Source organism: Grampus griseus (genome assembly GCF_964374135.1).
Source record: "Grampus griseus genome assembly, chromosome: 19".
In the NCBI taxonomy this organism is placed as follows: Eukaryota; Metazoa; Chordata; class Mammalia; order Artiodactyla; family Delphinidae; genus Grampus; species Grampus griseus.
Genome location: NC_139013.1, coordinates 48,234,968 through 48,258,998, shown reverse-complemented (window position 1 = coordinate 48,258,998; position 24,031 = coordinate 48,234,968). Strand labels below are relative to the sequence as shown.

Sequence of the window (24,031 nt, the reverse complement as noted above, 5' to 3'; positions counted from 1 at the left end):
CTTAAGTGTTCTCAGCACAGACACAAAATGTATGGGAACTCTGTGACATGATGGATATGTTAGCTAGCTTGATTTTGGTAATCATCTCACAGTGTATTTGTATATCAAAACATCTTAAAGATATACAATTTTTATTTGTCAATTATACCTCAGTAAAGCCGGGGGAAAAGAATCCTACTGAGGGCCGGGTTGGGCCTGGAGGCATCAGTTTGTAGTCTCTGTTCTAGAAGATTGGTTTTCAAACCCTAGGCATTCAGACTCTAGAAGGGCAGGGTTGGGTACACGTGTCTTCATCTCTAAGCTGGGTGTTCAGCTGGGTTGAAGATCGGACCTCAGGGCTCTAAAAGGGCCCTGCTATTAGGCGACACAATCAACGAATAACGTTCCTTGCTATGTGTGTACCACGCTCTCAAGCGAGTTTGCTATCCTGTGCGGAAATTGTATTTGGCATCACAGTTAAGTTACCTGCGTGTCATACCAACTGATAAAAAGAAAAGAACGTCAGATGTGGAAGGGCCCTTAAATCAACTCCAGTCTCTTCATTAAGCATACGAGAAACTAAACCATCTGCTGCTCATCAGTTGTGAGACGCTGGGTACCTCCTTTGTTCTCCCTTGATCCCATTTCCTTTCTCTGTAAAATCAGGGGGGTGAAATACACAATTGCTAACACCCCATAATCCCGTGATTATTTTCCTTGGTTTTACCTTAAGGCAGGGGGTGAGGAGGGAAAGGAGAAGATAAATAACTGAGGAAAATTGGGACCAGGCGTTTCCAATATGGTGTCTCTGGCTCTCACGCCCCACCCCTGGGAAAACTTGGGGAGGCCAGTCAATCATCCAGCCTCTGTGTGGCCGCCCAATGGGATGCCACCACGTGGCGGACGTCATCACATCACTAACAGCTGGTTACCGGCATGGCTTCCAGCTCCAGCTGTCTTTTTAACAAATGAATGCTGTCAGTTCCAAGGGAGGTGGGGAAAGGTGGGGTGGAGAGTTTGACATAAACCATCACCACTACAGAAACAAGTAAAAACATGTGTCTTCCCGATGCTGTGCATCAGCAGACAGCCGCCTTGAGCATGGAGGAGATCACTTATTCCAAAAACGGTTGCTCCACTATCTTGTAAATACAGCAGACACTGTTTGTACAGCTCCCGCTGACTCATAAGACCCACGTCAAGTCTTCGTTGTAGGAAAATCACTATTTTCAGCAAACATGTATTAAGCGCCAACTACATAAATACTCTACTCTCCAAACCCAGAAACCAAAGAAATTTGGGTAGTGAGACTTTAAATAGCAAGTGATACCAATAATGTGTTAATTATTTTCCGATACTGAGCAGTTAGAATTTTGATAACCAGGGATACTAACCTTATATGAAGTATGCATCTTAACTGACACTGAGAGTTTAGGTTTCAATACTTGAATACCTCTAGCTAGTAATATTTAGGCTCTTTTAAAAAAGAAACCTGAGGCCAAAGATGGTGCATAGTAAGAATTGACAAACTGGATGTCAGTTAATATATGCTCATTATGTAATTTTCTTTTCTTCTCTAAATTTTTGACATATTTACCAATAATGCCAGGCAGGATACAAAGTGTCTAAACAGTTTATCTTTCACCGTTAACAGGAGACAGAGAGTCCCAACAACTTGGGTCCAACCAGTTTTCTATTCCGTAGATCGATTCTTAGGGCTTTTTCCTTCAAAACCTTCAGGTGTCCCTCACTGTACAAGAGTTAGAATATTATCCTCAAGAGGTGGTGTGCCCTGACTTTGCACTCCCACAGAATTTTGTGTATTCCCTCATTCATTGCAGGATGGTGGAGAAGCCTACTCCAGAGATAGGCAAATCAGATGAATCTGGAAAAAGGTACAGTATGTCTGATTAGTTGGTTATATGTTTGTCTCCTGTTGTAGAAGCATCCTTAAGTGCAGGCTTCAGTGTCTTTTTGTCTCCCTTCGTACCAAGCATGTTTCCTTGTTCCTAGCTCATTAATTAATTCCACAAATATTTACAGAGCACCTACCATGTGCCAAACGCCGACCATATGAAAATGAGCAAGAGAGAGACAAGCCCTTTAGGGAGCTAACAGGAGTAACAGACAATAAACACATAAGCAAACAGCTACACGATGGACCGTCAAGTAGGGATAAGGGCTGTACAGAAAAATAAAGCTGATTGAGATGGAGAGTGACAAGGTCTGCCTTATTTTTATAGTATGGTTCAAAGAGGTCGCCTTTGGGCAGAAATCTAAATGAAGTATTTGGGAGAAGAACGTTCTAGACACACAAAACAGCAATCACCGAGTTCCTTGCATGGGTTGGCTGTCCTGTTAATGGAACAACAATGGAGCCAACGTACCTGGAGTTCAGTAAAAGAGGGTAGAAGGTGGATAGAAAGGCTACCGGGGACTGGGCTTCAAAGTGGTTTGAAATCCACATTTCTTGTTCTGGCGCTCATCTTGTGATAATACAGCATGAATGTGACCTGTTCAAAGTGATGCTTTAGAAAAGTAATTTTGGAGCAGAAGAGGGTGGGGACTGCCAACAGAGAGATGAGATAGGAGGTCACTTCTTTATTCTCCACCTGGGGTGATACAGGACTAAGCTGGAGTGAGAACGCAGAAGGACAGAGTTTGGAGCTCAGAGGTCCCTCGTACCTCGATGTTGTCAGCACTGTGAATCGTGTAGTTCTGCGTTCTGTAGGACACTGTTTGAAGAAGATGGGATAGTGAGGTTGGGAGCCCAGATTTAGATTCTGAAATTGACATTAAAAAAAGCAACTTGGCTATTAGTTCTGAACATCTCCTCCCAGACATTTAGCACATCCCGTCCCCCGTCTTCCAGAGGTTGCTGACATGTGACAGAGGAGGACTGTTACTAGCAGACACAGCACCAAAGCCTCCAATGATCTGGGGGAAAGGCTGGCTGCATGGTCCCATGTGAAGTTTGTGGCACATCTGGTTTCTCTTAAATCCAGACATGCTAGCTGTCTCTACTTGGTCACTCACAATGAACCAACAGCCGTTACAGCAGTCACGTGTTTTCCAAATGACATCCTTCCTTAAGCTCCCTTTGAAATGATCAGATTCTTGAGAGGGAGCTGGAGCAGAGGATCATGTGACACAAAGCTGTCAGATGGCTCCTACCTTAGTCTTTCCTAGATGAGAAAATCTTCATGACGGCACTGCTTGTAAGGGTCATGTAGCTTTGACATCTGTCTTTCGTGTTGATGGTCAGGGTATAGCTGGCTGTCTGAGGGGCTGGGAAGATATGCTTTCTCTTCCTTATTACTCTGTGTAGATCTCTCCCAAAGACGTACGAGTTGCCTATGACGTCCAGGGTGTGACATAGCTGTTGCAAAGCAGAAGAGCCCAGCACTGCTCACAGAGTACTTGCAGTGCACTAGAAGAGAGCAAACCACAGCATTGCAGGGTGCAATTAGAACTAGATCAGGCCTGTCCAGTGAGGCCACATTTGAAGGTTGAGCCAGTTTTCTCCAGATCCGTGGAGATGCTCTCTCAGTGAATACTGTTCAGCACCCTCTCTTTGGGGTGCAAATGGAGAGGAGAAGCCAAAAGGATGAGTCTCTGATTTTAGTGCCACTTGCCTCCAGCTTCCAGCCTCCATTTCTGGAAGGTCTGAGTTTGTGGCCATCTCTCTGTGTCCTTCAGGTCCCTCTGAAATGGAAGTAAAAAGTAATTGACAGGGAGTTAGGACCTAGGTTAAGCGTGCCTGGAAGTGTTTTGTTCTTAAGAGTCAGTTTGTGCTGCTACCCTACGTCCTGCAGAAAGTTATATCCTCTCTGGAATCTTTCTTTTCCTTTCTTATTTAGCTTTATTGAGGTACAATTGACAAATAGAAATGTAAGCATAAACTGAAAAAAAATTGCACAACCTAAAAGTTGAGAATTATGTTTTATTTGGCGGACAAAACTGAGGACTTAAGCTGGGGACACAGCATCTGAGATCCCTCTGAGAGATTGTCCCAAAGAGGTCAGAGAGGAGCCTGGATATATAGGAGTTTTTGCAACAAAGACCAGGTAGACGGAACATCAGAAGATGACTATTAATTAAAGAAAACCAGACATCGTGAGTTAAGGAATTTAGCGCTTTTCTATGTATGGGGAGATGCAAGAGTCTGGGCTCCTTGAAATCTTTCCTTTGATGTGCACCTCAGCTATCTGGGGCCAGCATCCTGTGCTTTTTCATCAAGTCTCCTCAGGGGGTATCACTGGGGGTGGCTACAGTGGCTGACTGCTTGATGGCGGGGGTCCTGTTTCCATCCTGAGTTTCCTCAGGGCTCACCATGGGGGCGGCTGTCATGTGATGGCTGGATGGCTACAGCATCCTTTGTTTACTGACATGGCAGGCAACATTTTTCATTCACATAAGATATTTAAAACATGCAATGTCATGACTTGTATATGCACTCAAAGGATTCCCTTCATTGAATTAATACATCCATCACTTCACATATTTACGTACGTGTGTGTGTGTGTGTGTGTGTGTGTGTGTGTGTGTGTGTGTGAACATCTAAGTTCTGCCCTCCTAGCAAATTTCAATGACAGTGTTTCTGGAACTTTTCTTGACTCCTAACAGGATGTGTGTTTAAGAGTGAGGGAAGGCTGTGGACTCAGACAGCCGTGGAATATCGAGAGGTAAATAAAAGTACCCATCAAATAGAACTGCTCTAGGGGTGAGATGAGAGTTTGCAGGTAGAATGCTTTGCACAGAGTCTGGTACGTAGGAAATCAGGAACTGTTCCTCCAGATGGAGCAGTATAGGAAGGTGCAGAGAGAGAGAAGGAGAGAGACTCCCCAACACCTACGGATCATGTTTAAACCACTTGGATTAATTTATAAATGTTGAACCATAGATTGTGACTGCTTATACAAACTGAGTGCATTTTTGAGTATGTGTGCATTTAATTTTTTAGAAATCAATACTAAAATTTATACAGTTAGGCCAGGGTAAATATGTCAACCATTTTGATGTTAATTGTTTTAAAAAAAATAGTTTCTTAGACGTATTTGCCCTTCTGAGAATGGGCACATGGATGAGTTGGACAGAATTGTCATACACCTCTCATCCCCATGTTGAGTTGTGAACCACTGTATTCTGGTCTCGTGAGATTTGGACTGTGGAAGTCATTAAGTGTTTATTTCACTAGATTGTTAATTCGCCAAATAAAAAAGTTTCATCAGCATGTTATGAATATCTCTTTAGAGCTGCTTGAATGGCATAATCTTTACCAGTAAAGATGGTTATGGTTGAAATGCTTTGAAGAAAGGGGCTGAGTCGATTCATCTTTGAGTCAGTAGCATAAACAATTGCATACGGTCAAAGCCGTCTTAGTTAGTATTATTTGGGAGCCAGATTTGGTTACTGTAAGTGAAAGAAAAGGATAATTTATTTTGAGCCTACTGGAGTATTTGAAGAAGTAGTCGATCCCGGGCTAGGAAAGAAAAAAGCCAGACATTTCTAAGAGCTCTTGCAGCAAGATTTTTGGACCTTTTTTCAAATCCATCATTATCAGTGTGATTCAGAAAGCCACGGGGACTGAGAGTACAGGGAGGCTCTACCTGCCTGGCTGAGGTCAGGGGTCACCTGGGTAAATCATCACTGCCCAGTGATGCAGCTGCGTGTACCACAGGCATAGTGGTCAGTGAGCATCTCTTGAATGGCTTGGAGTGATCTGCTCAGGTGTTCACTGGGAGGAGGTGGGCCCTTACCTGTCCCATCTGAACAGATGGCCAGCTTGTAACGTGAGAACGCTAGTCCACAGTTCTGGTGCGTTCTACCCTATACTCCAGAAAGTCTACTTTGCTTTTTTTTTTTCTCTCCCAGCAGCAACCATCCATCTAGTCTTTAAGGCTGATGAAAAGCATCCTTTTCTCCATGACATTGTCTCTTTTCAAGGAGGGCAGGTGGGTAAGAGGTTGGGTTTTCAGAAGGGACTAAGCATAGACTTAATTTAACTAAAGAACATTGTGGAGGAGAAGTTGATGGGCACAAAAAGGATCTGTAGAGGAGCAGTCCGTGATTTCATCGCCCATCTCTCTTTCCCATCCCCATCAAAACCAACCACCAAGTCGAAACCAAAACCTAGATTTCCAGCAATTCTCCAAGGTAGAAAAATTCATGATTTCACCTCTGTCTTCAAATACCTTCAGTTATGTTTGCAAGAATTTCATTAATATGTCTCTTTTCAGGTCTTAAAGCCTTGTTCAGTCCTTTCACTGTTTTTCTCAATAACAGAACACTGATGCCACTTCCCAGAATTTCAGGTCCAGTTGAAGGGGAGAATTTTAATACACACTGTTAGAACAAGGCCCGGCTTCTCTGCTCTGTTCCCTCAAATAATCAAATATAATAATTATAACAACAATAAACACATTTTGAATGTTTTCTTGCCAAGAGCTGTTCTTAGCACTTTAAAAGTATGAACTCACTTAATTCTCTAAAAACCCGATAAGGGAAGTGCTATTATGATTGTCGTTTTACAAATCAGGGACTCGGAAAATGAGAGGTTTGTTCTTGAGAGGTATGTAAACTTCCTCAGGAGATAAGAGAAAAGCTGAAAGGGGCACTTAACCATCACAGGACTGAAAATACCTTGTGGCTCTTATTAGCATCGTACCCCCTCCTCTCTCACCAGGCTGTGAGGAATTTGGGGATATTGATGGCATCTGATTAAATGTTTATGGACTGGGCTTTACAGTTTTTTGAAGGAAGATCACCATGTATATGACTCTGGAAAACATAAATTCCCCCCTTCTAAATCGTATTTGTAGTGTGAGTCCCATTGATGTTCATATTAACATCAATGAATGGATGAGAAATGCTAGATTTTTGCTGACATACATATTTTTGGTTTTTTTCTCCCAGCATATGAGATTTTTTTCCCCCTTTGACGGGAATAGGGAATCCTGAACACACATTCCACGTGTAAGGGCCTGTTGTCTGTTAATCCAGCTCTGCGTGTGTAGATGCTTATGGCAAAAGAATTCGATTTCAGTTTCTTAGAATTACATACTTTATAGAGAACTGAGGGTGTTAGCAGGGTCCACATGCTCTTGGCAAAATTTTATCAGATTTTGTCTCTTCTCTGATCATGGGACTGGAAATGGTTCCACATGTTTTTCACCTGGAACCTGTTTTGTTTGTTTGTTTTTTAATATACTCTCAAGTCCCTAATTTTCTTTTTAACAGTCATTATGGCTCTATTTTTTATGTTAGCATTTACTGAGCAATACACAGCTAAGCACAGTACCTGATAAGTATTCATTTATTTAACCAGTGAGAAACCCCCAAGGTAGGGATACATTTATTCCCATTTCACAGACGGGAAAAAGAAGGGGGATAAAAGCACACAGAAGTTCAGAATGCTTTAAGCCCAGCTACCAAGTGGCAGAGCTTAAATTTTACCTCTAAACTCTTTCATTTTTATATTGAGTGCTTCCCTAATGTATTGTCCTTGTACCGTTCCATTTTACCTTGATAATATTTGTTACTTCTTCGCAAAATCCTAAAATATTCTATTGCCGATGGTTTTCCTCAGTTGAAGTCTTTCTCGGACTTTTCCTTACTTCCTGGTCTTTCATTTCTCTGATGCTTTCTTTTTCTCCTTCCCGAACCCCTGGATGGTGGAATTTTGTTTCATACTGATGACATTTCTTAAGCTTTTTGCTTATTCTGAACTGAGATTTCTCCTTTGGAGTGTCCTCATATATGTTGGACAACAAATTAATTATTATTTAGTACTATTATTTAGACAAAAGAGTGGGGGTTTTTTTGTGTTTTTTTTTGTAAGAATGTGATGTCTTCACCTCTCCCGTCCCACTGGGAGTTAAAGTAGTTGTTTATTTTTTTCCTGCCAGTTTTATTGAGATATAATTGACATACAGAACTGCATAAGTTTAAAATGTAAACCATAATAGTTCGACTTAATACGTCATGAAATGATTACCACAGTAAGTTTAGTGAACATCTATCATCTCATATAGATACAAAATTAAAGAAATAGAAAAAGATTTTTCCTTTGTGATGAGAACTCTTCAGTTACTCTCAACAATTTTCATAGATAACATACAGCAGTGTTAATTATATTTATATGTTGTACATTACATCCCTGGTACCTATTTATCTTATAACTGGAAGTTTGTACCTTTTGACTGCCTTAATCCAATTCTTCCTCCCCCCAACCCCTTGCCTCTGTTAACCACTCATTGGATCTCTTTCTTTATGAATTTGTTTTTGAAGTAAAACTGACCTACAACACTATGTTAGTTCCTGGTGCACAACAGTGATTCAGTATTTCTATACATTTCAAAATGATCAGCCCAATAAGACTAGTTATCATCCCTCACCATACAAAGATATTACATAATTATTGACTATATATTCCCCAGACTGTACTTTTCATACCCACAACTCATTTATTTAGTAACTGGAAGTCTGTGCCTCTTAATAGCCCTCACATATTTCTCTCCCCCTCCGCTTGGCAACCACCTGTCCTCTGTATTTGTGACTCTGTTTCTGTTGTATTATGTTTGTTCATTTGTTTTTCAGATTTCACATATAAGTGAGACCATACGGTGTTTGTCTTTCTCTATCTGACTTATCCCACTTAGCATAGTACCCTCTAGGTCCATCCATGTTGTCGTAAAAGAAAGTGATGTCTTCAATGAAGTCACAGTATTTTTATGTTGCTGTAGCTGGAGAGACGTTAAAAATTTTTAAAGTGAAAACTAATTTGATTATTGATAACCGCAAGTATATGTCTTTGCCGTTACTTCTCCAGCCAGCCTCACGGGGGCTACTTTGTTGTTCTGTCAGTTAGTCCTTACTAAAAATAGAAATAGATTAATGATACTGCCTGTGGAGTTCTTTTTCAATTATTATTTCATTTGAAGTTCCGCTTCATTTTTAACAAACCTCATTAACCCATTAAGTCTTTGGTTTTTGATTATTTAATGTGTGTAAATGTTGGGATACAAGTCACGTAACACACAGACCCTGCTTTCAGGGAGCTTGTCTTGTCCTAATTTTCATTTATCTTTAAGGCTGTTCACTCCGAACTTTTTTTTTTTTTTTTTTTTGGCGGTACGCGGGCGTCTCACTGTTGTGGCCTCTCCCGTTGCGGAACACAGGCTCCGGGACGCGCAGGCTCAGCGACCACGGCTCACGGGCCTAGCCGCTCCGTGGCATGTGGGATCTTCCCAGACCGGGGCACGAACCCGTGTCCCCTGCATCGGCAGGCAGACTCCCAACCACTGCGCCACCAGGGAAGCCCAACTCCGAACTTTTGGAAAAAAATTGTGCCTTCATACCAGCATTTAATTCATCAACTGTTTCTAGAATCTGCAGTCTCCATTTTTCTGTTAAATCTAAAGCCTTTGATAGAGTTCAAATATGACCTATAGGGAGGGAGTTTTAAATGGAAATTGAGGGAAATTTCTTGAAGTCTGTTTTGTACCTGACATGAGTCCTTTGAGAAAAATTTAGGCCATTGAAATCTAAAATAGGAAACAACTGCTAACAAATAAGACATATTCTCTTACAGTATCTCCTTTTTAAAAGCATAAAATGGAAAAAATCTGATCTGAATATATTATTGACTCTTGGTCATTATCCATTGAATTTTTAAACTTAGCAGCTGAACTACAGGACTGAATTTCTAGGTCTTCAAACTGGAAGAGATTGAACTGTATTGATTGGAAGAGGTTGAACCATATTGATTGGAAGGGATTGAACCATATTGATGGAAAAGGTTGAACACGTGGGAACAATATTCGGTCCAGAAGGGGAGCTGGGAGCAGCTCTCAGCTTATTGCACCCACATCTCCATGGACCTGGGGCCTTTCCTGTCCTTCTAGCCTAGGGGACGCCTAAGGGTGTCCTCACGCTGCAGCCTCTGCTGAGCGGACCTCTAGGTCTCCACCAGCCTCCTCTGCCTGGCCAGCTTCTCCTGTCCTCAGTTCTGAGCTGTCCACCTCATAGTTCTTTCTAGGTTCCCCCTGCATGAACCAAGAGAGGGCTTCTGGTCTCTGTGAAAATACCTGTCCTCAAAAAAACTTTCGAAAACAGGGCTTCCCTGGTGGCGCAGTGGTTGAGAGTCCGCCTGTCGATGCAGGGGACGCGGGTTCGTGCCCGGTCTGGGAAGATCCCACATGCCGCAGAGCGGCTGGGCCCGTGAGCCATGGCCGCTGAGCCTGCGCGTCCGGAGCCTGTGCTCCGCAACGGGAGAGGCCACAGCAGTGAGAGGCCCGCGTACCGCAAAAAAAAAAAAAAAAATTCCAAAAACAAACTTATGGTTACCGAAGGGGAAAGGGGGTGGGGGAGGGATAAATTAGGAGTTTTGGATTAGCAGATACACACTACTATATATAAAATAGGTAAACAACAAGGTCCTACTATATAGCCCAGGGAACTATATTTAATCTGCTATAATAAACCATAATAGAAAAGAACATGGTAAGAATATGTATGTACATATATATGAGTGTGAGTGTGTATATATATAACTGAATCACTTTGCTGTATACCTGAAGCACTGTAAGTCAACTATATTTCAATTAAAAATTTTTTTTTCCTAAAAACCTTCCAAAATCAGTCTCCCCTCTCCCCTCACTCTTTCTGTTATTTTCTCTCGTAGAACCCTGCTTGTTTTCCTTCATACTTGACACAAAGGAATATTTCCTACCCAGTTGTGATCATTACTTGTTTCATCCCTGCTTCTCCCATTTAGTTGGAAGCCCATGGGACCACAGATCCATCTTCCAAGCCACGTTTTGTCAGAATGTCACCTGTGTTCAGTCACTCAAAACGCTTCATACACTCTACAGTTAAACAGATGGTTCCTTTTAGAGGTACTGGGTTTATATTTTTAAACTATAAAATGTATTTTTGGTTAGACTCCACTGTTTTCCATCAAACCAAACCCCCCAAAAGATTTTTCTTCCTTAATATCGAGCCCTGTAAAATGCTGGTTTTGCTGTAAAGAACTTTTCTGAAGCTTTGTCCTTGTTGCCCTAAACTGTAATACAAAGGGTTGTTTGGGCCCATGTGTTGTCCCAATATAAGATGCCCATTTTTTTTTTATTGCTTTCTTGATGCAGAAGTTGTCACTCTGCATTTGCGTTGCCTACGGTTCTCCAGAAATAACGAGGAAAGAGAAAGCTTCTAAACCGGTTAGTCCAGTTAAGGCAGTTGAGTGGCTTAAGCCATTGATATAAGTTTAACCAAGTTAGGAAGTTAGCAAGGCTGCAGCGCTTTCATGGATAATTCCCTTTTTTTTTTTTTCCCTTTAACTGTTCACTCTGTCTGCTGGGGATTGTAAATAGGGTCTTTTGTCTTCCCGCAGCTTGGCGAGGTGAGGGCACTGGGAGGCCGGGCTTAGACGTGAGGGCCCTGCTCAGGGAAAGGGGGCCTGAATCCTACCTGGGCTCCCAGCAGAGAGTCGTTCACAGGGTGGCTGTGAAGTTTAACTAAGGTATTACAGGGAGGGCTCCTGCCTTCACACTGCTACCCCAAAACTGGATTCGCCTCTTGGTGGGTATCCAGCCAGTAGACACAACCAAGCGAAGGGGGTATTACTGCTTGCAGCAAGTGAGGAGAACACTGGAGAAGATGCTGCTTCCCAAAGCACCATCTCCCTGAACAGCACAATTGGGGAAGTTTGAAGCTCAGGGTACATGCGTATTCATGAAGGGGCTTGAGCAGAGAAGGACTCAGCACAGAATTGGGGGCCAGGGTCGACAGAGTGCAAGCTTTCATTGATTGAAGTCAGGAGGGTCAACGTCATCATTCCATCCTCCACCTGAGTTGGGGTCTTAGTTCCTGCAGAACTCAAAGACAAAAATTACGTATATCCCTTGAGGAGGAACTAGGACCCTGCTTTATCACTGCACTGTTACTTGACTGCCTTTCCTCTGTTCCTGCATTCCTTTGTTCCCTTAAGATCATTGGCTACTGAGACCTGTTCAAGGGCAAGCATGGTGGCCAGGCTGAGATCACAAAATGGCTTAGGCCAAAATGGCTTCTCTCGTGTCAAGAAAGCCATGCCTGCTTCTCTTTCTCCAGGGACCCCATAACCGATCTGCTTACAAAATCTGTAATATAGAAAGAGTTCAAGGTTTTTATGAATTTGAACATGTCACTTCCCAGTTCTGGTTTCCCTGCCTGGGAAGGGAGGAGAGTGCTGGCATGCCCGCCCTCAGCATCCCCTCCACTCTGAGATTCTTCAGTTCACTTATTCCACAAATGTGTGTAGGATGAGAGCCAATTATTTATTGGTTGGTGATGTGTGGCATACACCAGGGATGCCAGTGTACAACTGGACGTTTAAACTGGACCTCAGACGTGGTGGGAAGTTTGCATTTTCGTTGTTTCCTTCATTGAAGTAGGACACACAGCAAATAAACTGTGGCCTGAAATATGGGAAGTGGAGAGGGTAGTTTTCAGCAGCATCCTGAGTCCTGTCTCTCTGGGAAGACGGTATTGAATCTAAGACGAAGCAAAGAGAAGGCCAAGCAAGTGAGTCTGTGGAGGAAGACGTTGGCAGAGGAATGGAAAAGTGTGTGTGAACTCGGTTAAGAGTGTGTAGGCAAGGAATAAAGACGCAGAATGGACTTGAGGACACGGGGAGGGGGAAGGGTAAGCTGGGACGAAGCGAGAGAGTGGCATGGACATATATACACTACCAAATGTAAAACAGATAGCTAGTGGGAAGCAGCCGCATAGCACGGGGAGATCAGCTCACGTGCTTTGTGACCACCTAGAGGGGTGGGATAGGGAGGGTGGGAGGAAGACGCAAGAGCGAGGAGATATGAGGATATATGCATATGTATAGCTGATTCACTTTGTTAAACAGCAGAAACTAACGCGCCATTGTAAAGCAATTATACTCCAATAAAGATGTTAAGGAAAAAAAAAAGAGTGTGTAGGCAAGGAAAGGAATTTTCTCTTTACCTTTTAGGTTCTTGGCTAAGACCACGCCCCCAACTGTAATAAAGGAGAGATTAACAGGAGAAAACAAATAGACATTTAATAACAAGGGTACCTCCAGTGTGCATGGGAGATGCCTAGGCAAGCTGAGTAACTCCCCCAAGAGGCCGAAGCCATCCCCGCCCCCTTAAATACCACCTCTAGCTGTGGGAGCCTATCAGGCAAAGCCCAGTAAACAAGGGTATGGCTGTTACGCAGACACAGATTTAAGGCAGAAACTTCTCAGTTGATAAGAATTTCTAGAGATTTAGTCAACCTCTCCTTCCTGGTAAAAGAGGGAGGCCCCCGACACATGGACTTTTCCCTTATAAAAGTAAATGCTCTGGGGCTTCCCCGGTGGCGCAGTGATTAAGAATCCGTCTGCCAATGCAGGGGACACGGGTTTGATCCCTGGTCCGGGAAGATCACACGTGCCGCGGAGCAGCTAAGCCCGTGTGCCACAGCTACTGAGCCTGTGTGCCACAACTACTGAAGCCTGTGCACCTAGAGACCGTGCTCCGCAACAAGAGAAGCCACCACAGTGAGAAGCCCGTGCACAGCAACCAAGAGCAGCCCCCGCTCGCCGCAACTAGAGGAAGCCTGTGCGCAGCAACAAAGACCCAACACAGCCAAAAGAAAAAGTCAAAGACGTGTCCTCTTCAGGATGGTATGAAGGAGAGGGGACAGGCACAGCTGCCAGCCTCCAGAGTAAGCAGATGGTGGAGAGATTCGTGGGCCAGGAAAAGGGATTCGGATTTGAGATGAATACCAGGGCGCATGAAGTGAGTTGATTCATGTTGGCCGAGGACACTGGCCAATGTCAGGAGACCATGTTGGAGAAGATGGGGGATTTGGAAGATTCAATGGCAAGTGTGCAAATGAAGGATGAAAGTATCTGCCAGCCTGGCACTGGCTGGGACGGGCTGCTCTGAGGTACAGCCTAAGGTACGGTGGGTGGGCAGGATTTCTGGGATCGTGAGATTTCACTTCTTTAAATTTTGTTGCCAGTTGATTCTCCCATCATCTCTATGACGGCAGGAATGTGAACTGCTTCATGACTTTGTGCCTCTTTGTGCCGGTGCCTAGAACAGGGCTGTGAATTAGATGCTCAGTGTGTTTTCTGAACGCAGGAAAGCATCAGGCTGGTGCTGCCGACCATAAGACGGTCTTTGTTGTTTTGTTTGTTTTGTTTTGGCTTGGTTTTGTGTGTGTGTGGGGGGGGGGGTTGGCCACGCCACGAGGCATGCAGGGTCTTAGTTCCCTGACCAGGGATCGAACCCATGACTCCTGCAGTGGAAGCGCGACGTCTTAACTACTGGACCGCCAGGGAAGTCCTCGTAAGACAGTCTTTAAGAAGGCAGCCGACTTCTGACGTGGAAGGAAAATCAGGACCACATCACACATTCTGGGACTCCTATAAGGAGTGAGAAACTGAATCATGACAGAGGGTTAAAATAAGGTCTGGGGACAGCCCCTCTGATGCCACCCGTCCACCCCACACACGCCTCTGTGTTCCCTTGGTAACCTGCCCTCACCCTGACACCCCCTTACGTCCTTGAATATTTACGTGTCTGGCTCCCCAGTAAACTGCATGCTGTGTGTGCGTATATCCTGCACAGCTATGTGCTCGCAGTTACCTGAATGCCTGGCACCTCGCTGGCGCTCAGTGAATGTGGGTTGATTTACTCACTCATTATTGTCAGTCATCCAAACTGCTGGGATTGAGAGTGTTTAAAGGGCTTCTGCAATGGTTATTTTATCTCCCCTTGAAAGGTGGTCAGGGCAGGAAGAATTCTCCCCATTTTGCACATGAAGAAGGTGGGACCTGAAGCACTGGGTCACAAACTCTGTACTTTGGTGTCATCCTTGGAGCAGTTAAAAAAATTTGTGATACATGAGTCACAAGAGATTTGGTTTTTGATGGTATGGGATTTTGTCTGGGAGTGAGTGACTCTGTGTGTGTGTGTGTGTGTGTATTTAGATCTGCAGGCGTTTCCTATGTTCAGCAAAGTTTAAGAATTGCTGGCCTGTGTCAGTGCTTTGCAAACGTTAACAGGCAGATAAATCACCCGGGATCTACGTACAACGTAGATTCTGAGTCCGCAGGTCTGGGGAGAGACCTAAGAGTCTACATTTCTAACCAGACCCCCGGGTGAGGCTGGAGCTGCCGGTCCACAGACTACACTTTCCATAGCAGCGCCTGGAGATCAGGGAAATTCTAAGCCAAATGCAGAGAAGAGAGAGCACGAAGCGTGCTGGGGACAAGGCAGGGGTGTGCTGTGGCCAAAATATCAGGTACAAAGATAGACGTATTGTGCCATGAGCCTGAAAGTGACGTTGTGATTGGGTGGGCTCGCCCCAGTCCCCTCTTTCCTCTCAGTTTAGCAGATATGTCTCTTCGTGATGGTGCAACCCATTGGATTCCCCAGACCTCTACTTGGAGATAAGCGATAATCTCTCACTTTGCAATCCTTGCTACTTTTGTCGAGCGCTTATGAAATCAAGATGGAATGTCTTTGTTTTCACTGTCTACACTATAAGCTCTTTCAGGGTGGGGCTGTTTTTCAGCTCATCACTCTGTCCTGTGTTTACCACAGTGTCTGCCATGTCCTAGATGTGGAGACTCCCAGGATGTTACATGGCTTAGCCCTTGAGTCCCAAACATCAAGCCTGGCAGCCTGGAATAGTAATTAACAGTCCTGCTCCAGTAGGTGGAGAATTCTGGGTGCCAGTACTAGCTTTCCTACTTACTATCTTAGCCTAAGTTTTCTCATCTGTAAAATGGGGGTAATAACAGTTGCCACTGTTCCTGGTGCAAATAAAACGACATGATACACGCCAAGCATTTAGCGCAGTGCCTGCATATGGGAAGAAGCCGAGAAACAGTTGCTGAAAATCAACACATCAAAAAAGGGATGCACGGTATCCTTAATGTTTTCTTTGTGTCTGGCTTTTTAGTCAGGTCTCATAAGGACACGAAGAAATGAATTCCTCATCTCGCCATTACCTCAGCTCCTGGCCCAGGAACACAACTACAGCTCCCCTGCAGGCCACCATCCTCACGTGCTATACAAAAGGAGGGCGGAGGAGAAGGTCCAGCGTTGCCATGGCTACCTGAGCTCCAGCGGGAACTCTGCTGGTCACCCCCCAAGTCGCACTCCCCACACATCTTGGAGTCCAGAAAGAAAACATCACCACGGAAGGTTGCAAAAGCAGCATTTTTGTGGACGACGCAAGAAATGTATGTAAGGAAACTTTTTCTTGTTCTGTTCCTCTCTGGGCCCTCGACAGGTTTTCCCAAGTGCCACTGGGTGTGCTGACTTTGCAGGTTAAAATTGGGCTGCACTAAGCCCCCACTGAAATTAATCTTGGAGATGAACCATGAATCATCCCTGTCAGACAAAAAACTGGGTGATCATTTTTTCTAAGTTAAACTAGAAAGATTTATTTTCCTCTTTTAACATCTTTTACTTTTTAGTCGGAGGTCCCAATATTATTTTAGTTTCTGTACCCGTGAGAAAAGGACCCAGTCTTCCAAATGATGAAAGAAATCAGAGGTGAATTCCCAGGTGTGGTTGGGTGTTCCTTTTGAGGATTTGAGGGAAAGACTTCCCAGTTAACAAGAATACTGGCACCTGATTGGAGGTGGCGATGAAACATAAGGACCCTTGGACTTGGTTTGTGACCCGGGCCCAACCGTCTGCATTTTTCAGACCAGCAGTGTCCAATAGAAATATAACACCTGCCCCAAATGTAATTTTACATTTTTTAAATCCCACATTAAAAAATGTTTAAATGGGTAAATTAACATTAATAATATATTTAACACAATATATACAAAATATCTCAACATGTCATCAATATAATCAATGAAAACAAATTAAAATCAAGTATTTTATATTCTTTTTTCATATTAAGTTTTGGAAATCTATTTATTTAACACTTCGAGAACAATTTCAAATCAGACAATAAATTCTCACCAGAAATACTTCATCTGTATCTCGATTTCATAAAATTTCAAGTTCAAGTTTAAAAGTAGACTTACATAGTCAGAGTGTTCCAAGTATGCTTAAGGTCTTCAACAGCTGAAACAAATATTACTTTTTAAGTGTAAAACAAAATGAATAAAAATTCAGTAAAATTAACAATTTGGTTCCTTCAGTGGCGCCAGCCCCATTTCAAAGTCTCAGGAGCCGTAAGCAGCACATGACTAGCCAGTTGGACAGAGTGGCCAGGTGATATCCACGGAGAAGAGGAAGTGGTATCCCTGCCGTGCTGATCAGGAGGAAGATGCAAGACTCTTTCTACCATTTTAATTGGTTTTGGGGATTTGGGTGTAACTGAAACATCCTTTTTAAAGAACATCTATTTGGCATGAATTTATACTAGGAGTGGCGTTAATTAATGATAGTAATGATATTTATAGTGGCAGTGATATGTATTTGATATGAGACGTAAAAGCTAATCTTTAGAGCAACCTTATGGTTGGATATTATACTCTTTTCATTGATGAGGAAACAAACTCAGAGTCATTTATCAAAATGGCGTACTTGAGGTTTTAAATCTAACTCTCAATGATTTGATGTTTTAATTTCTCTCTGGGGAGCGTTGACTTCACTATAATGACTATACCGGTTGTTAAAGTATTAAAATATATCTATATTAGTAGTACATACTGTCCTGAGCTTTTCAAGTGCGTTTTCCTTCCCAGCAACCCTTGCATCTGTCACAGCCCATTAACTAAAGGGGTCGTGCTTAATCCAACGGGTACTTCCGGGTCTCTGCTCAGAGACTGTGGCCAGTATCCATGCCTGTACCTTATCTGTTACAAAGTATTAATTTTAAATATCACTTCTGACTGTGCTGTCTCCCCAGCAGCTAAATTAATATCAGGTCAAAGAGCCCTTATTGACCACTTATTTTGTGCTACATTAAAGTTTGTGTTGATGAAACAAGAACATGGGCAGTGTTCTACAGGATACATATTTTAAATTTTATTTAGAAAATAATATACAAAGTGTGATAATGAATTCAGAAGCAAAGGATAATGTCTTGTTTCTGCAGTTTCTTAGCAATAAAATAAAATGAGCATTTCCTTCCCACCATACTGATTTTTCTTGACCCACTCTTCCAACTACAATTGTAGCTTGTTTTCTTTGACTCTTTAGAAGAACATTTTTGAGTTACTGAATCCATTTGTCCATCCATCCGTCCGTCCATCCATCCATCCATCCATCCATCCAACCTTCTTTTGAAAGAATCTCTCTTGACCATAGATTAGGTCCATAGCCCCAGGACAGGTACCAGTGGCGTCATTTATCAGGAGATGAGTGAAGTGTTGGTTACATGGTCTCTCTCCTCCCCTTGTTTAGATTTCTGTCTGTCTCCCCTGGAAGATCTCTGCTGATAGCCCTCCAAATGCTCTTCTGTTCCTTGTAGATGCCCCTAAGCCTCCCACAGAGGATACCTATCTCATGTTTGATGAATACGGGAGCGCAGGGCGGCCCAGAAGATCAGCTGGAAAGTCACACAAAGGCCTAAACGTGGAAACCCTTGTGGTAGCAGATAAGAAAATGGTGGAAAAGCATGGCAAGGCCAACGTCACCACGTACATTCTCACGGTCATGAACATGGTAAGGGAGATTGTCAGGACCCCAACCCCCTGCCTCTCCAAGATAGCTAAGAATCATGGAATTCCCTCGCATGGGTTGAAGAGCAGGTGTAGCCACATGATTTTATTGAAAAAAATTAAATTTGGAGGAAATTGGCTTCATACCTACATGTATTTGGTAAAATCAAAACATACATGCTTATATATATGTCTGATCTCCCCTGGCAGTTTTGGGAATTTTCCAATTTTGTTTCTTTCACTTTTGTTTGATTTCAATTTGTTCCAACAGGTTTCCAGCCTCTTTAAAGATGGGACCATTGGAAGTGATATAAACATTGTTGTAGTCAGCCTCATTCTTCTGGAACAAGAACCTGTAAGTGCCAAACCTCATTTACTTCATCATTCATCCTGCCATTCAGAATACACTTATTGAACACCTACTGTGTGCCAACCCATGTCATTGTCATTAGAAGTTCAAATTGGAAAATTTCCAATTACCCTCAAGGAAAGTACAATCTGATAGGGTTGTGCATTTAAATTCTAAAACATCACAAAATAATTATTTATATATAAACATACAAAATATATATGCAATATATATATTTCAATATACGGTGATATCCAATATGATTAAATGTGCATATATAATATGAATACAAAAGTAAAGTATGGATATTACGTTATATAAATATTATGGAAGCTTCACAAGGAAAGTGCATTTGGTAAGAGCTTTAAAAGTTAGCTGGATTTTGCAAGTTGGAGATGCTGGGTAGGTACAAAGGGTATTTTGAAAATATACTGGAAATAAGTCATCTGAAAATTCTGGTGGTAAACCTACTGTCTCCCAAAACCAACCACCTTAGGTACTACAGAAACTGAACAAGGAATATTCAACTGCCCTTGACCTGCTTACAGTGAGATGCAAGACAGAACATATAATAAAGTGTTAAGTTGCATGGCGCCTACTGCTTTGTAGCGTTTTGATGTTGAAACTGTATTTTCTGAGGTGGGGATTACCAATACAACTATTTTTAAGTCCCCTGAGGCTTTTCCTCTCCATCTGTAACTCCAGTAATGAATGGACAAAGCAGAGAGTCAGAGACCAGAGAAAAATGAACCTAACTGCCCAGGTCTATAGCGCTACAGAGGTTAACAACGTATCAAATTATTCTTAGAATTTTGGAAGGGCAGAAAAGGTGTGTGTTGTTGTTCGGGAGACCCTTCTGTCTAACCTACCACTCACACTTTGCCCAAGGACTCAAAGACAGCAACCTCCTAATTCACTGATAATTAAAGATTTTGCCTAAAAACCCTTTTGACCCAAGTCAATAGTTCTGAGAAAACATTTTGATAAAAATTATTTGAAGACTAGGTCCTTTCTTACCCTTTAGAATATTGTGGCTCTTTGTTTCTTCATCCATTCAGCGAGCTTTCATTTTATCGGTTGATGGATTGTAACCTATGATGTGCCGAGCCCTTGGCTGGAAATGTTGACATGGGGCTAAACAAGCTATGGTCAGTACCGTCCTCATGCTTTGTTGAAGAAGCCATGGAACTTTATCCCCATTAATTAATAATTATGTTCTAAAAGTAATAACAGTTCTATAAATATGGTACCAGCGTGAGATGAACAGAGGTGTTTCTAACTGATGCCAGTTTATTTGTTGTAGAAACACAGTTGGTCATAAAGCCCACTACTGAAACTCTGTAGTAACTAGCAATACTGTGAGCGTTTACCCAAAATACTTTTAGTTGTTTTTTTAACACCAGTATGTCCAGCCTTAGCTCAAATGTTTTCCTCTGCTGACCCTTCCCCCAGAAACAAGATGCTTCTGTGTGTGCCTGTACAAATGGAATGATGCAACATTCTCATCTCTGTGACAAATTCACACTTTAATTTGTGTGGGTTTCCCATAGGGAGGATTATTGATCAACCATCATGCGGACCAATCTCTGAATAGTTTTTGTCAGTGGCAGTCTGCCCTCATTGGAAAGAATGGGAAGAGGCATGACCACGCCATCTTACTCACGGGATTTGATATCTGTTCCTGGAAGAACGAACCATGTGACACTCTAGGTATGATATGAGCAAATGCTTCATGCACACCCATGTTAGCTAAAAACACAGTCTGGAAACTTTCCATTGGGTGGGTGGCCCTCAGGTTTCTTAATAAGGAGACTTAATCTGCACATTGTGGAGTATCTTCATTGTACCCTCTGCTGAATATTGTTCTTTTTAACTGAACTCAGTGTGGAATGGGAACCCCTTTACTTTATTCCTGTTGTGTTTTTCTTTAAACCTTTGGATGATCCTTTAGGCATGAGATAAATTGTCATGTAACTACACAAGTTGTAGGTTATTCCATAAGCATCTTGACGGCAGAACTGGATAGCTGAAAAGAATTTGACTGGTCTCCGTGGCATTCAACTGTGCCCCTAGGTAGCACGCTTCTTTTAGAAAGTTACTTGAACTTTGAAGCACTCAGCTCTTCCATATTTGTACAAGACAGTGAATTAGAACTCTATCTTTCACATCTATATTATATTTTCTAGTATAGTCTGTTGCATACAGTAGGAATTCAACAATGTTTTTAAATGAATTGATGCTCATCTAGATCGGGGTGGGCAAATGTTTTCTGTAAAGGGCAAGACAGTAAATATGTTAGGCTTTGCGTGTGTCACATAAGCTCTGTTGAAACTACTCACTTCAGCTGTATTAGTGAAAAAGACAGTATGTAAACAAGTGAGCATGGCTGTGTTCCAATAAAACTTCCTTTACTAAAACAGGCAGTGGGAACCATATTTTTCAGACACAACTGATAGTCCAGATTGATGGTAAAAATTTGGGGGTACTGAGAAAAGTTTACATGATTTACTCCCATTTTTTCCTCAAAATATATTTTTCCTTGAAGTGCTTTATACTCCTTCATAATATCTTAAAGATAAAAGTAGATTAGATTTTAATGGGCTTCCCTGGTGGCACAATGGTTAAGAATCCACCTGCCAATGCAAGGGACACGGGTTCGAACCCTGGTCCAGGGAGATCCCACATGCCGCGGAGCAACTAAGCCCGTGCGCCACAACTACTGACCCTGTGCTCTAGAGCCCGCGAGCCACGATGACTGAGCCAGCGAGCCACAACTACTGAAGCCCGAGTGCCTAGAGCCCATGCTCCGCAACAAGAGAAGCCACCTCAATGAGAAACCTGCATGCCGCAACTAGAGAAAGCCCGCGCACAGCAACGAAGACCCAACACAGCCAAAAATAAATAAATAAAATAAGTTTGTTTAAAAAAAAAGTAGATTGGACTTTTAGAATTTTTTATATTTTGTATTTTTCAAATTCTCTGTAATTGGTAAAGTAGCAGGATACAAAATTAATGCACAGAAATCTTTGGCATTCCTGTACACTAATGATGAAAAATCTGAAAGTGAAATTAAGAAAACACTCCCATTTACCATTGCAACAAAAAGAATAAAATATCTAGGAATAAACCTACCTAAGGAGACAAAAGACCTGTATGCAGAAAATTATAAGACACTGATGAAAGAAATTAAAGATGATACAGATAGATGGAGAGATATACCACGTTCTTGGATTGGAAGAATCAACATTGTGAAAATGACTCTACTACCCAAAGCAATCTACAGATTCAATGCAATCCCTATCAAACTACCACTGGCATTTTTCACAGAACTAGAACAAAAAATTGCACAATTTGTATGGAAACACAAAAGACCCCCAAATAGCCAAAGCAATCTTGAGAATGAAAAATGGAGCTGGAGGAATCAGGCTCCCTGACTTCAGACTATACTACAAAGCTACAGTAATCAAGACAGTATGGTACTGGCACAAAAACAGAAATATAGATCAATGGAACAGGATAGAAAGCCCAGAGATAAACCCACGCACATATGGTCACCTTATCTTTGATAAAGGAGCAAAGAATATACAGTGGAGAAAAAACCCACGCACATATGGTCACCTTATCTTTGATAAAGGAGGCAAGAATATACAGTGGAGAAAAGACAGCCTCTTCAATAAGTGGTGCTGGGAAAGCTGGACAGGTACATGTAAAAGTATGAGATTAGAACACTCCCTAACACCGTACACAAAAATAAACTCAAAATGGATTAAAGACCTAAATGTAAGGCCAGGCACTATCAAACTCTTAGAGGAAAACATAGGCAGAACACTCTATGACATAAATCACAGCAAGATCCTTTTTGACCCACCTCCTAGAGAAATGGAAATAAAAACAAAAATAAACAATTGGGACCTAATGAAACTTAAAAGCGTTTGCACAGCAAAGGAAACCATAAACAAGACCAAAAGACAACCCTCTGAATGGGAGAAAATATTTGCAAATGAAGCAACTGACAAAGGATTAATCTCCAAAATTTACAAGCAGCTCATGCAGCTCAATATCAAAAAAAAACAAACAACCCAATCCAAAAATGGGCAGAAGACCTAAGTAGACATTTCTCCAAAGAAGATATACAGATTGCCAAAAAACACATGAAATAATGTTCAATATCATTAATCATTAGAGAAATGCAAATCAAAACTACAATGAGATATCACCTCACACTGGTCAGAATGGCCATCATCAAAAAATCTAGAAACAATAAATGCTGGAGAGGGTGTGGAGAAAAGGGAACCCTCTTGCACTGTTGGTGGGAATGTAAACTGATACAGGCACTATTTAGAACAGTATGGAGGTTCCTGAAAAAACTACAAATAGAACTACCATACGACCCAGCAAGCCCACTACTGGGCATATACTCTGAGAAAACCATAATTCAGAAAGAGTCATGTACCAAAATGTTCATTGCAGCTCTATTTACAGTAGCCAGGACTTGGAAGCAACCTAAGTGTCCATCGACAGATGAATGGATAAAGAAGAGGTGGCACGTATATACAATGGAATATTACTCAGCCATAAAAAGAAACGAAATTGGGTCATTTGTAGAGACGTGGATGGACCTAGAGTCTGTCATACAGAGCGAAGTAAGTCAGAAAGAGAAAAAGAAATACCGTATGCTAACACATATATATGGAATCTAAGAAAAAAAAAAAGATCATGAAGAACCTAGGGGCAAGACAGGAATAAAGACACAGACCTACTAGAGAATGGACTTGAGGATATGGGGAGGGGGAAGGGTAAGCTGTGACAAAGTGAGAGAGTGGCATGGACATATATACACTACCAAATGTAAAATAGATAGCTAGTGGGAAGCAGCCACATAGCACAGGGAAATCAGCTCGGTGGTTTGTGACCACCTAGAGGGGTGGGATAGGGAGGGTGGGAGGGAGGGAGGGAAGATATATGGGAACATATGTATATGTATAACTGATTCACTTTGTTGTAAAGCAGAAACTAACACACCATTGTAAAGCGATTATACTCCAATAAAGATGTTAAAA

The 24,031-nt window shown here is 42.2% G+C and overlaps 1 protein-coding gene across 1 annotated transcript in view; it reads left to right on the top strand.

The window, feature by feature from the left end:
• The window catches only part of ADAMTS18 (ADAM metallopeptidase with thrombospondin type 1 motif 18), a gene marked incomplete at both ends in the record, with an annotated part of 157,673 nt that overhangs the window by 57,490 nt on the left and 76,152 nt on the right, over positions 1-24,031 (top strand). The window contains 4 exons of the mRNA XM_082677835.1: positions 15,952-16,234; positions 18,433-18,626; positions 18,894-18,977; positions 20,522-20,681. Of these exons, the coding sequence (XP_082533961.1) occupies positions 15,952-16,234; positions 18,433-18,626; positions 18,894-18,977; positions 20,522-20,681 (721 nt within the window). The remainder of the gene's footprint in view (positions 1-15,951; positions 16,235-18,432; positions 18,627-18,893; positions 18,978-20,521; positions 20,682-24,031) is intronic.